The sequence below is a fragment of the Hyaena hyaena genome, unplaced genomic scaffold (assembly GCF_003009895.1).
Source record: "Hyaena hyaena isolate Hyena2069 unplaced genomic scaffold, ASM300989v1 scaffold_63, whole genome shotgun sequence".
NCBI classification, from domain to species: Eukaryota; Metazoa; Chordata; class Mammalia; order Carnivora; family Hyaenidae; genus Hyaena; species Hyaena hyaena.
In genome coordinates this window covers 1,430,286-1,443,625 of record NW_024080695.1, presented here as the reverse complement: position 1 = coordinate 1,443,625, position 13,340 = coordinate 1,430,286, and the positions used below count along the sequence as shown (strand labels likewise).

Genomic DNA, 13,340 nt, shown 5'->3' with positions numbered 1-13,340 from the left:
CCCCCCCGCCCCCACTCACTCTCATCCTGGCGCCCCCCCCCGCCCCCACTCACTCTCATCCTGGTGGCCCCAGCCGGCGATCTGGCACTTGTGTCCGGGGGGGAAGGGGCTGCTAGGCTCAGGCAGGCAGATGGGCTGCACAAACGGGGAGCGGACGGCACACCGGTCCCCCTTCTTCTTCAGCCGGATCAGGACTGGGCAGGGGACAGACCAGAGGTCAGCCTGGGGCACGGGGGTCCCTCCAGGCACTAGGGGCTGCGCACTGGGAGACCCAGGTCTTCCTCTCGCCGGGCCAAGGCCACTCTCTGGAACCAGGCACCCTTGCTGCCCTGGCCTCCCCTCCCTCTCCCCGCCCCTCCCCTCCCCTCTCCTGCCCCGCCCCCCAAGCCTCGCTCACCCAGGTCATGGTCAGTGGGGTTGAACACTGAGTACATGGGGTACGGGACGTACTTCTCGATGCCAAACGTTTGCGTGACATCCGTTGTCTGGTTGAAGAAGTGTTGGCCCAGGACCACTGAGACACTTTCCCTGCGGGGGCTGCGCAGGACAGCAGGTGACAGCTGGTGACAGCTGGTGACATCAGGACCCCGCCTCCCCGAGGGCCCCTGCGGCTAGCTCGCCCCACCACCCACTGCGGCTCAGCATCCTGGACGTGCAGGGCTGTGCAGGCCCCCTGCGGAGCCCCTCCGCTGCCCCTACCCCCGGCTGCCTCACTGTCCCTGCCCGGCCCGCCCCAGCCCTGCCCCGGATGGGAGGAGTGGGGCCCTGCTCCCCTGCCCCAGCCTTTTTTTTTAACTTTTAAAAGTATTTACTTATTGTTGAGACAGAGAACATGAGCAGGGGAGGGGCCGAGAGAGGGAGACACAGAATCTGAAGCAGCTCCAGGCTCAGAGCTGTCAGCACAGAGCCCGACGCGGGGCTCGAACCCACGAACCCTGAGATCATGACCTGAGCCGAAGTCGGACGCTCAACCGACAGAGCCCCCCAGGCGCCCCCGCCCCAGCCTCTTAAACCCTCCCCCGACTTGAGCTCACTGCTCGGCACCTGAGCAGTAGTCTCTGGTTGACCGAGGGGGGCTCAGTGCCAGACTCCCACACTGCCAAATCCCCCAGACCTCCCCCGGCCCCTAATCCCTGGGATGCCACTATCAGGCCCATCCCCTCCCACTGGACCCCCCCTCCCAGGGGGGAGCCTCCCAATCTGGATCCCCAGATGGGGAGCCTTGTCCCCATCACAGGGGGTGGAAGCCGAGGAGGGGCTGGTCCCCCACACCTGGGACCCCCACTCCCCAGGCCGCACACCCCCACAGCTCGGCTTGGGGAGGGGAGGGGCGGGATCTTCACAGAAGACGGTTCCGCCCATTGCCCTCGCTGCACCTGGCCACGCCTCCAAGAGCGCCCCCCCCCTCCGCGGAGGACTGCCGGGGCTCCCTGGGGCACAGGGGTAGGGCTGGTGGTCTCTGAGGCATCCCCCTGGGTCAGTGGCGAGATGGTCAAATGAGGGACCGAACGTGGGGATTACATGCAGGTGGGGACGTGTGGGGACACTTGAGTGCTGCTTGGCTTGAAGCGGGCGTGTGGGAGGGTAGGGGATGGGTGGGGGGTGGGTGGGGGGTGGGTGGGGGAGAGTGGAGGGTGGCCGGGCCCACGGGGGGCAGTTGGCGAGCGCAGAGATGTGGAATGGAAGGTGGGTGTATGACGGGGGCTGGGTGGCTGGAGGTGTAGACGGTGGGAGGGACCGGGCCGTGGGCAGAGCCGCCCACCTGTTGGAGAAGCAGTGGGCCGCAGACACCACCCAGCAGGTGTGGACGAGACTCCCCGCACAGAAGTTGTTCCCGATGTAGACGGCGGCCAGCCAGGGGTGGGAGCCGGGCAGGGCGGCTGAGCCACCGATGATGCGCGGCCGGAGGAAGCTCCTTTTCTTGTGCCTCTTGCCGCAGGCCTGGCGTCCCGCGGAGGCGGGCTCGGGCAGGCTCAGCAGGGCCTCGGCGGGGAGGGGGTTAGCTCTGGAGAGGGGTTCTGGGAGCACAGGTCACCCGGTCACACCCGGGCCACAGTGGGTCCCGGCTGCCATCCTCAGCGCCCGGAGTCCGCGGCCTCCCGCCCCACCCGGGCAGCTCGTCTGAAACAGGGTCCAGGGCTCGGCCCAGCTCTGCCCTCACAGCTACACGACTTCCCTCCTCTGTAGGGTGGGGAGCACCCAGTCACAGGCTTCGTGGGAACCCAGGTGGCGCCGACGCCAGCAGGTGCTTCTGTCCCTCCCCGCAGCCTGGGATGGTCGGACCGCCCGCTCCCCGCTCCCAGGGGTGCCCACTGGACCTCCCGCCACATCGTTCACCCCCCTCGGCACTTCCCTGCCTCGGGGCCATCGGGCACCGAGCAGGCCGAGTGGGGGCCGCCAGGGGACCTGCCCTGACCCCTGGTCGCATGGGCTTGGATGCGCCCTGCTTCCGTGAGCCGCAGGGTCCCCGTCTCCAAGATGGGGCAGTGGTCCTCCAAAGAGGAGGCCAGGCGCGGGAGCCGGGCGGGGAGGCCCCGGGGTGTCCGCCCGCGTGCCCCGCTGCCCGCTGCCTGCCCGCCGGGCGCACCGCAGGGGGCCAGGCGGCAGTACTCCCAGGAGAGGGCGCTGTCCTTCACCACGTAGCACCAGGGCCTCTGGTCCTTGTCTGGGTTTCTGGAGAGGCGGGTGGGCGGCGGTGAGGGGAGTGGGGGAGGCTTGTGGGGTGCGGCCCCCGACGCCCCCTCCCGGTGGCGTTTTGCTTGGGGATGGACGCAGCGGCCCTGGGCCCCATGGCCTGCCCTCTGCCCCGGGACAGACCCCACCCACGTAGGGTGCTGACCGGCAGTAGGCGTGGGGGCCCAGGCCGAGCAGGGCCGCGGCGCCCACCGAGTCCACGTGCAGCTCCTGGTACAGCAGGTCGGAGTTCCAGGCCAGGCAGCCCAGCCCCGAGGCCGCCGTGCTGGCCACGCCCCGGTACTCGGCGCCGTCCCCCAGGAAGCAGTGCTGGGCGGGCGCTGTGGGCAGGCGGTGGGCGGTGAGCGGGGCAGGCGGGCCGCGGCGACGCTGGCCCCGGGGCGCGGGCCACAGGCACTCACCGATGTTGCAGAGCCGCCCAGCGTGGCCCGGGGGGCAGGCGCATATGGTGGTCCCAGTGGCCACGATCAGGTGGCAGGTGCCCCCGTTGAGGCACGGGCTGCTCAGGCAAGCTGGGGGGAGGGCTCAGACGCTAGGCCTCGGGCCTCGAGGGTGCCTGCCGCGGGGGGGCCCGGCACCCCGCCCCCTGGCACGCGTACCTGTGTGGCGGGCGCCCTCGCAGCGGATCCGGCCCCCTGCACACTCACACCACTCCACCCGACCCTGGCTCACGCGGGCCCAGCGGTCGCCCGTCTCCAGGTGCTCGTAGCGCGTCTCGTCGAAGCATCTCTCTGGGGGTCACAGACGGCCCTGCACCCCGCTGCTCCTGGGCGGCCACCCCCATCTGCCGGGACCCGGCCCAGCCCCAGCGGCCCCGCTCACCTGTGCCACAGTTCCTGCCTGTGAATGCCATGGGGCACGTGCAGTGGTAGGAGCCAGGGTCCTGGCTGCTGGAGCATGAGCCCCCGTTGAGGCACGGGCCAGAGGCACAGGGATCCAGGGCAGCTGGGGGCACGCGGGAAGAGTAGGGGGGAAGGTGTACCCCCAAGTCCTGTGACTCTGCTTGCCCAGGACGGCAGGGCCTCCATGGGCTCACCACCTTAAAGCTGCCCCTTCCGGGTTCCTGGGGTGCACGCATCCCGGGAAGGGGCGTAGGCTTTCCCTCTCCTCCCAGCACCCCTGCCCAGCACTCAGACCCTGGGCAAGTGGGCCTCTGGTGCCATAGCGGGCACCCTGGAAGCCCAGTGTCCCATCAGACAGCACAGTCCCCTCTTAGGTGCCCTGGGACCCCTGTGCCCTGCAGACGCTAGGGGCCCTCCTCTCTGTCCAGGACTCGGCCTGTGTAGCCACAGGGCCCAGCCAGACCACCAGGGGGCGCCCCAATCCCACCAATGACCCAGGCAGCACCGTGGCTCAGAGAAGGCAGGGCCCTGGGCTGATGCGTCCTCGGTCCCCTCCCAGCCCCCCAGGGCTGCAGTGGGGTCAACCCCAGAGTCCCCTCATATACTCCAAGCAGGCCCCCGGTCCCAGGTCAGCCCTGTCCCCTTGTCGGCCGTTGACCTAATGCTTCCCTACGCTCACTGCCCCCAGCCCCCTCCGAGCCTGGGCTCAGGGCTCCCCAGCCCCCGTTCCCTGGGCACCCACCTGGGCCCTCCCTGGGCGCTGAGGCCTGTGCGCAGTAGCCCCAGGCCCTGTCACGGTCATAGTTGTGAGTGGTGGCACACCTGGGGGAGAGGAGGCACTTGGGTCCCCCGGGCCAGGGGTCAGCCCGCCCCAGGGCGGCGCTGCAGGGAGGCCCCTCTGACCGCCCTGGGGCTGGTCCCCTACACCTGCTGTGCGCCAGGCTGTCTGGAGGAGGGGGGTGGAGGGCAGGAGGGTCTCCTGAGAGGACCAGGGGCCGTGGGGACGGGCTGTGCGTGTGGGCCTTGCCCCAGCCGGGACCCACCACTTCCTGTGGGCACTTCCGTCCGCGGTGCAGGCGTGCAGCATGCGGCCGCCGTAGCGGAAAGGGAATCTGCAGGGCTTCCCATCTTCTGTGAGCACTGCAGGCGGAGGCGCGAGCGGTCGAGGGGCTCCCGTGCCATGCACCTCCTGACCCCACGCTGCACACCCCACTCCCCGGCAGTCCCCCGCGCCCCTCCCGCCCCCCCCACCCCCGCACCTCCGGGAAGCTCTCCCAACCCACCTTCGCTCCCAGGGCTGCTGCTGGGGGGTGCTGCCCTGGGTGGGGGGCTCAGTCCCCTACTGCGGGATCCCTGTGCCTCTGGAGCACTCGTGGCTGGGGTCACGGGGGTCACCGAGGTTACGGGGATTGTGAGGGTCCCTGGGGTCACTGTGGCGTTAGGTTCTGGGGGTTCTGTAAGGTTCTAGGAGGAGCCAGGAGGGCTGAGACAGTGTCGGTGTGGGATGGGCGCCCCTGACACTCAGGCCCGATGGCTGGGCTGGTCGCAGTCCCTGGCCTCAGTTTCCATATTGGGGCCCTCAGGTCTTGGAGGAGAAACCAAGGGGACACTGGCTGTCCTGAGGCCTCAGCCCAGCCCCACCCCCCCCCCTCCTGCCGAGACCACAGGGTTAGCCGGGGAGGGGGCTCGGTGTCTGGCCACGCTGGGGCACCCCCGCCTTCTGTTCTGGGGAGTGGATGAGAGTGGCCATGGGGCCCTCAGAGGTTCCCCCACCCCCTCCTCAAACAGTGGGACCCAAGGACAAGGCAGTGGCCTTCATGCCCCCAGGGGGGGCCCAGCAGGTTGGACCCCCAGCCCCCCGGCCCCTGGGCCAGCCCAGCAAGCCCACCCCACCTGCCGAAGGCCAGCTTTCACCAGGTTAGACCCCTCAGCCGCTCCATAGCCCACCCCGGCGCCAGGACCCCGAGTGGGCACAGGGAGGCCATGGCGCCATGGGCTCAGCGCTCACCCTGCCAGCCTGGGGCTGGGCCCCGCAGGGCACTAGCAGCAGCAGCAGCAGCAGGGCCATTCCAGGCAGGGGGCAGAGGCTGGGGACCCAGGCCCAGCGCCCCACGGGTCCTCCTGAGCGGACGTGAGGGGCAGCAGGAAGCGGGGACGGAGCGGCCAGGGCAGGTGGGGGGTCAAGGCCGCCTGGAAATGATTAACCCTGGCTGCCTCCAATGCTGGGCCCAATGGTCCTCGTATCTGCTTCCCTGCTCACCCCACCTGGTCCAGCTGTCCCCTCTGGGATCAGTCCTGGACTTGACAACGTCCTCAGTTCTCAGCTTAGAAGCCACTTCCAGGAAGTCTTTCAGGACACACAGCCAGTGGGGACCTGGACTCTAGGCCCCAGCTTCCAGTCCCCACCTCTCCGCAGGGATGGTCACGGTCTGTTTGTGAACTATTGATAACCGGAGTGGCCACGGCTGCTGAGCCTCCCAGGCTTGGGGGCTGGGTGCTAGCCCAGAGGAGGGTGTGTGCACTGGGCTGTGTTGCCGGCAGTGAGCCCAGGACAGGGATCCCTGCTGTCCCCAGCCCTCCAGCCTGGCCCCTCCCAGGATAAGCATGGGGTGGGGGACCTCATGGGAGTAGAGCTGGGGAGGCGGGCAGCACCGGAGTCCCCCTGCCCTAATGCTGCGGGATGCCCAGGAATGTCCCCTCCCCCACCTGGCCTGGACCCCCTTGGGCACCTCCTCCAGGAAGCTTTTGCACCCCTGGACTCCCTCGGCCCTGGGCTTCCCCCCTTTCACAGCTTAGCTGACTTGATGCTGTCCCCTTTAGGGTCTGGGTGTGCCCCCACCCCATCCCGAGCCCTGGCTGGGGCCAGCTCTCTGGGTAGTTCAGGTCCCCAGAAGAGCCCCAGCCAGGCACCCAGGGCCCCCCAAGGGCCACAGAGACCTGGCCTGGGGTCCTGCCCGGGTCTGCATGCACCTTATGCTCTCCATCTGTGACCTGGGGTAGGGGCCTGGCCCACTAGACACAATGGCAGCAGGCCCGCCCCCACCCCTGCGGGTCCCAGAGCATGTGACTGGGGGCTGCTGGGCAGAGCTGCCCCGGGCTCCCTGGGGATCAGATCAGTTGCCCACAACGGAGGAGGCGAGGGCTGGCCCTCTTCGGCCCAGGGGTGAGCCGGGCACTGTGGCCACCTTGCCGTGCATCCCCAAACCACTCTTTCTCAGGGCCCCCATTTAGCCATCTGCACAAAAGGAGGGAGAGTGGAAACTGAGTAGGCGCCTGGCTTGGAGCGCAGGGGTGTGGGGGTGTGGGATTCAGGGGACGTGGCGGGGGGAGCTCAGTGGGTGTTGAGGGAGGGGAGCCTGGTGCGTGTGGGGTTCAGGGGATGGGGCAGGGGGTGTGGGGCTCAGGGGAAAGGGGAGTGCAGTGGGGAGGGAAGTGTGGTGGGTGTGGGGATGGGGGGGCATGGTGGGTGCTGGGGGGGTGCGTGGTGGGTGTGGGAGTCGGGGAGTGGGGTGGAGGGTGCAGTGGATGCTGGGCCCTGCTCTCCCTGTTCACACCTCCCAAGGCCCGGCCCAGAGTACTGCTCGCTGTGGGCTGACCCCTGGAAGCATCTGGAACCAACCCAGTGGCCTTGCTGCGTACTTGCAGGTTGGGCCCCTCCCAGCAACTCTGGAGGGAGGGGTGCGGGGCCCCTCAGCTGCTCCATGCTGGGGTTCCACGGAGGCAGGCTTGGCCGATGGCGGTATCTCCACCGGCTTTGGCCAACACCATCCGGTGGCTTTCCCTGGCAGCCTGGCCCACCCCCCCCCAGCCTGTTGCCTGTCTCTAACCAAACTCACCACAGCCTGGCTGGCAGCGCCCAGGCTTTCTGGGCGGTCAGGTTTCCTCTCTGCCGGTCCCTTGGCAGACACCCCGCCAGCCCACCCTCCTAATGGGGCAGGTGTGGGGGCTGGGGCGAGGCCGCCTGCAGACTCCCCTGTGCCTGCAGCCGGTGGGTCTCCCAGGCTGAGCCCTGCCCCCTCGGCGGCACCCCCGGAAGGAGCCCCGCGCTGACCTGCAGGGCATGGCACGAAGCAGACACGCCTTCCTCTCACCCTCCGGGGCACTGTGGCCTTAGGTCCCGATAGGTTGGCTTCTCTTTGCCCACCTTGACCTTGGCACCAAGAGCCGCTTTCCCCTCGCCCCCTCCCCTGACCTGTCCCCAGGACAAGGGCTTTCTGAGGGCAGGGTCTATGGTCCCAGCACCCAGCACGAGGCTGACACTCAGGGGGTCCCCAAAGTTGATTTATTAAGAGAAGGCTGGAGGCCGAGGCGCAGCAGGAGACGGAGACCAAGGACGCCGCGGAGGGGGCTGTGGCAGGCATCCAAGGCCCGGTCCCTCTGCCGTTGCCCAGTTTGGCTCCCGAGGCTGTGGTGACCAAGGTGGCCCCTCTGAGGCCCTCCAGATGACCTGTCCCCACCAGACCACGGGCCTCTACGGGGCAGCTCCGACGTGGGGTCAGGGCTTGGGGCAGCCTCAGACGAAGGTTGCGTGGTGTGGGGTGGCCTTGGCCTTGGCGGGCCCTCCTGGGACAGGGCTCCCACCGGCCCGTGACCTCTGGGGGGCTGTCCGCGCCCTGGGGACGCTGCTGCCCCGTCCAGGCGCCAGGCCGGCAACACGGTCCACGTCGATGATGGCGGTGGTGGGGAGGCCCCGGCTGCCTCTGGCTCCGCCCCCTGTCACAGGGAGAAGAGAGAAATGTCACCGAGCTGCAGACCGCACCCCACCCTCACGCAGGCACAGATGACTTGTGACCTTGGGCACCCCGGGCGGGGGGCAGAGGTGCCGGGAAGGTCTGTCTGCAGCACAGCTGTCTGCAGGGCACCGACCTCGACCTCTTGCTAAGTAAGTGGGACCCCAGAGCCTGCGGGCCCCCCTGCCGCCCACAACGGTGGGGACTCTCAGCAGACGTGCCACACGGTGCGGAGGGCCCAGCCAAGGGGGCTGCGGTTGTGAGTCATCAGAGGCCAGTGCATGGGGACGGCAAAGGTGGGGGCCCTGGGTCCATTCACCTGTTCCCCTCAGACACTCCCGTGGCCCGCCGTGGTCTGGCTGTGGCTCGGAAACAGAAGTCAGCCACCTGCTGAGGTCCCCAAGCCACGGAGCCCGAGCCAGTGTGGTCCCCTGGTTTTCCTGCTGGGGCTGTCTGCAGGGTCACACTCAGGCCGGCGGGGGGCGGTGCTTGGGGACATGGGGGGTGGGATGCGGCCCTTGGCCCTGCCAGGGGATTCTGGGGGGGGCTCTCCCGAGGCTGGTGGGGAGGACCCCGCACTGGGTGGGGGCTGTTCCAGGTCGGGCCGGGTCCTCAGGTAAGGCCCCTCGCCAGGCGCTCCCAGCCTCCACCTGCAGATCTCACAGTGGGGCTTCTCCGCAGGCCGGGGCTCAGGCCAGAGTCGGGCAGGGGCCCAAGCCTGGCTCCTTGCCCCCAGCGCCCCCCCAGCCCTCCCATCCTGGTCACCTGGTTGTCCTCCAAACTGTGGCCTCGGGGACACGTCTTCACCCTCACAAACTCTGAGTCCTTCCCAGCCTCTCCTCCAGGTCCTGGGCACCCCTGTCACCTTCCCTCCACCCCAGCCCTGCTCCTGAGCTGCCTGAAACCACCTTGGAAGCTTCTAGAACCCTGGGGGGGGGCGTGTCTCCCAGCAGAGCCACTGGAGGGCAGACTGTGTCCCCTGGTTGGAGCTCCCGGGGACCAACTTGGGGTGGCCGTGGGCGTGCTCAGCCTCAGCCCCTTCACGGCGCTCCCTGGCTCACCCTCGGGGCGGGGGGGTACCTGGTGGTGCCGCCAGGGCTACTTCTGCAGGCGGGACTCCAGGGCCCTGGTCTGGTTGGGGTGGGCAGGAGTCCTGTCCTATCTGCAGGGTGACCTTGGACCCTCAGGTGCCTATGGGGGGCAGGGGGAGCCCCAAGGCCCAAGCCCCGGCCCACGGTAGACAGGCTAGAGGACAGCCCCCAGGGACATGGCGTCCTGCTCTGCTGACTGCCCGTCCCCGGGCCTCAGTTTCCCCAGCCTTGAGAGTGGAGGAGAAGATTGTTCCCTCCCCGGTTCTGAGGCCCACAAGCAAGAGTGGGGATGCCTGTGGAGGTCAGGAGTCCGGGCTTCCCAGCTGCCCTGTGGCCCCCAGGGTCACCCGACCCCGCCACACCCCACACCTCTGGAGGTGCCTCCCACGGCCTCCCGGGGCCAGTCTGGGCCTGCAGGCAGAGGTGCGTCCCCTGTGAGGGCGTCCAGCCCGACCTCTCAGTGACCAGTCAAGGAAGCCGAAGGAGGGCCTTTCATCCCGGCGTCCACGCGTATCAGCATCAGGCGCCAGGTCGGCACGGGTCACCCCCACCCCCACAGAGGGCAGCCCATCCCATCCAGGCAGGCCCAGCAGTAGCCGAACAATGTGGGGGGGGACCCTCCTGAGGTCCAAGGTCCACACGGCACAGCCCTTTAGGTGTTCAGCAGACACCCCGCTGGGGCTTGCCGGGATCTCCGCCTTCCCCTGCTCATCACTGGGTCCCCATGGCCCCAGCACCAGGCTGCAGGGCCCAGGGGCAATGAAGCAGGGCTGGTCTTCTCCTGGGACTTGGGGTGCGTAGAGAGGCAGGGATATGCCCCCCTTGACTGTTTGCCCCCGTTCTCGGCATTTGTCTGGAGCAAAGGGCTCAGGGGCCCAGGCTTCTCCTGCCCAGCCCCACATCGACCCCTGGGAAGACAGAGGTGTGGGGGGCGGTCAGGTCTTGGCCTTGGGCCCCCAAACCCTGGGCCACTCAGTGGGCTCAGGAGGGAGGGAGGAAGGGTGACTGGTTCTGGAGACAGGGCAGTGGGTCGGTCCATGGGCCAAGGACACGAGTGTCACAGGGAGGGTGGCCGCGGTCCAGGCCCTTCCACCCTGCTCGGCCTGCTGTCCGGAGGGAGTGGCAGCCCCTGCCTGTGACCTGGCCCCACGCAGCTGGCTCCCCGGCAGGGCCAGTGGCGTGGGGACCCACAGGGCTTTGCGGCTGCCATTTCCAAAGGGAGCCTGGTTCTGCTCCGTGTGTGAGGTCCGCTTCTGGCGAGGCTCATTAGGTCCTCTGTCCCGTGTCCCTCCGACACCCAGAAGCTTGTCTCTTGCTCACTCGGGCTGCTCTGCTGAGGTCTCCTTTTCCCAGGGCACCGGGGACCCTGCCCCCGGCTGTCCCCCCCACCCCACCAAGCCTGACCCTGCTGTAGCCCCCCCTCGCCCCTCGCGGGCTGTCTGTGGTGCATCTGTCCCTGGGCCGCCCTTCATCGTCCACTAGTGTTCTCTGTGCCAGCAGAGCCAGGTCTGCTCTGGTCCTCAAGGCTCCGAGTCAGGACACTGTGACGGCAGAGCCGGGCTGGGTCCCTCCTCTCGGGTACAGCGTGGCACAGGCTGCACGGAGGGGCCGGGTCCCGGGGCCTGGCCTGACCCCTCGGCCACCTCCAAGCGCTCCTTCAGGATCCAAGCCCAGTGGCCTGTCCCGTGGCCCTTCCTGACCCAGAGGGACCCTCTCTGTTCTCCAGAGACCTCGCTGGGACCTGTGGCCCCTGTGCTCCGGATCGCCTGTGAGGCTGCCCCCCGGAAGCCCCCACAGCACAAGGAAGCGTGGGCACCGCTGAATTGGGAAATTCGGGGGAGGGAAGGGGACCTTGGTCCCTGGCCCTTCCAGGCCCTGGGTTCCCTGTTCCGCCCACTTTCACAGAGGACGACTGGGTCCCCAACCAGAGCCCTGGTCCCAGCCCATGATGCACAAGGGACCGTCTGCCTGGGGCCGCAGGCCCGCTGGGCTATGTGACGCGGTGGGGGGTGGGGGTTACAGGATTAAAGTTCTTCACGCGGCAGGTCTGTACGGAGCACATGCACATGGCAGCACGCGGTGGGGGGAGGGGAGGTCTTCAGGAAGAATGGGGGCCACTCGGGGCGCAGGCGTGGAGCTTTCCACTAGGGCCCAGAGGGCAGGTGGAGCAGGCAAGGCACGCACGGCGGGAGGGACGCACAGAAAAGCGGGTCACAGACCAGGGCTGGGGACCAGGCATCTCGAACTCGGCAGCCGGGAGGAGGGACTTGTCCCAGCCCCGCTGGGCTGCGGGGAGAGGCTGGGCCGGCACAGTCAGCCCTGGGGAGCCTGTGGAGGCCTCCCGCCCCGCATCCAGCTGGAGGGGCTGCTTGGGGCCATGCCGGCCAGGGCAGGGCAAGGCCACGGCGCCGGAACGACCCCTCTGGAAAGGGGGGTTCCGGCGAGGCCCTGGTAGAGGGCTCCCTCTGGCTCGCAGCCAGGTACTGGTGGCAGGGCCCAGCGGCGACGTGTCCCTGACGAAGCCTGTCACCTCCACGCACACCACGGTTTGTACTGGGGGGACTGGGCTGTCCGCCCCCCAGGAGGCAAGTGTGCTCAGTGTGGGATCCCTCGGTCACCCAGATGGGACAGGCTTCTAGAGAGAGAGCATCAGAGAGGATGAGTGCAGAGATGAGGACCGTGGGGGGGGGGGGACGGGGGGAGGGAAGCAGGTGGGGCCCTAGGCCATCCCAGGAGGCCTCCCTGGACACGGCTGGAATAAGAGGGTTTCTGCGTCATCTGGGACAGAGCAGGTGTGACACATTGACTGTGGCTGGGGATGCTGAGCAGCTATGTGCAGCCAGGCTCCCAGGCTGGAAGGAACACATCAAGGGTCGTGGCTACCTTCATTGTCAAGGTCAAGGCCGTGGCCCCTGGCAAGTGCACAAGGCCTCTGATGAACGCTTCAGCTCACTCCCATGGAAACCACGTTACGAGGCCACAGCGACCCCCACTGGATGGCTACGTGAGTGGAGAGGGCTACACCCGTCTGCTGGGAAGTGAGCTGTGGGCTCCCGAGAGCTGTGTGCCTTTGGGGACCCCAGACACCGGAACACTGGAGCAAGGTGTCCGAGCGAGCACCTCCTGCCCCAGCCGCTGAGCAGCGTCCCCTCACACTGGACTCTGGGCTGGAATGGCCGTGCAGGGCCCCCTCCACGGGGGTGTGTAGGCTTACTGGCCGTGGCCATGTGGTCACCAAGGGGCCTCACAGTTGCTAAAGGCAGCTGGCTGGGGAGCGTCCCTGGGAGCCTGCCCCCCTGGAGGGTCCGAGAGGGGCTCAGCCAGGACCCTGACCCACACCCCTGTTGCCAGCACGGCCAGACGGCAATGAGGAAGAACCCCTCGCTCCCCCCGTGACTGCCGGGCGCCTGGGTGAGGGGTGAGGGCGTGGGGCCCTCCCGGCCCAGGCCATCGGGGATGGGCTCCAGATGTGCCCTCGCAAAGACCTCTCCCGAATCCCACGTGCTCGAGCCCTGTTCCCTGGGGCTCCTCTGACCTCGTCCTTGCAAGTGGACCTCGGCATGGGTCCAGCACTGCCCACGTGCTGGCTGGTGGGGGTGCCAGTCAGCGCTGACACGGCTCCTCTACTGGCTCTGACGCCCTCGCCAGAGTCACGTCGACAGACACGTCCTGCCGACTTGCAGGCAGGTCCCCCGTGGGGCGTGTCCCTCACCCCCCGCCGAGTGTGCGCACACGGTACCTTCTCCCACCAGGGCAGAGACTGGCAACAGCGCTTGCACGGCCTCGAGGGCCCACGCCCGGAATCAGACCCCTGCTGCGACCCGAGGACACACTGCCCCCCGCCACTGGTCCTCTGCAGGACGGGAAGCGCCCGAGGGCGCCCACGACCTCCCGGGGTGTCTTTGGGAATTAGGGTCAAAGCAGCCACAGGACTCATCCTCAGGCTGTGCCTACGGGAGGGGTGCTTTGCGGGGACTCAGTGC

General features: G+C 68.5%; 2 protein-coding genes across 3 annotated transcripts in view; both read right to left on the bottom strand.

Moving 5' to 3' along the window:
- HGFAC (HGF activator) overlaps positions 1–7,239 on the bottom strand; it is an 11,653-nt gene extending 4,414 nt beyond the window's left edge. The window contains exons 1-13 of the mRNA XM_039232108.1: positions 7,176–7,239; positions 5,545–5,657; positions 4,820–5,000; positions 4,580–4,676; positions 4,279–4,358; positions 3,517–3,639; positions 3,294–3,425; positions 3,096–3,206; positions 2,840–3,014; positions 2,588–2,673; positions 1,763–2,018; positions 398–537; positions 54–194 (exon numbers count right to left, since the gene is read on the bottom strand). Coding sequence (XP_039088039.1) covers positions 54–194; positions 398–537; positions 1,763–2,018; positions 2,588–2,673; positions 2,840–3,014; positions 3,096–3,206; positions 3,294–3,425; positions 3,517–3,639; positions 4,279–4,358; positions 4,580–4,676; positions 4,820–5,000; positions 5,545–5,657; positions 7,176–7,239 — 1,699 coding nt within the window. The remainder of the gene's footprint in view (positions 1–53; positions 195–397; positions 538–1,762; positions 2,019–2,587; positions 2,674–2,839; positions 3,015–3,095; positions 3,207–3,293; positions 3,426–3,516; positions 3,640–4,278; positions 4,359–4,579; positions 4,677–4,819; positions 5,001–5,544; positions 5,658–7,175) is intronic.
- A 574-nt stretch (positions 7,240–7,813) lies between these two features.
- RGS12 (regulator of G protein signaling 12) overlaps positions 7,814–13,340 on the bottom strand; it is a 91,910-nt gene continuing 86,383 nt past the window's right edge. For both annotated transcript variants that reach the window (XM_039232133.1, XM_039232135.1), the window contains one exon: positions 7,814–8,249. In XM_039232133.1, the coding sequence (XP_039088064.1) occupies positions 8,050–8,249 (200 nt within the window). In that variant the 3' untranslated portion in view covers positions 7,814–8,049. The remainder of the gene's footprint in view (positions 8,250–13,340) is intronic.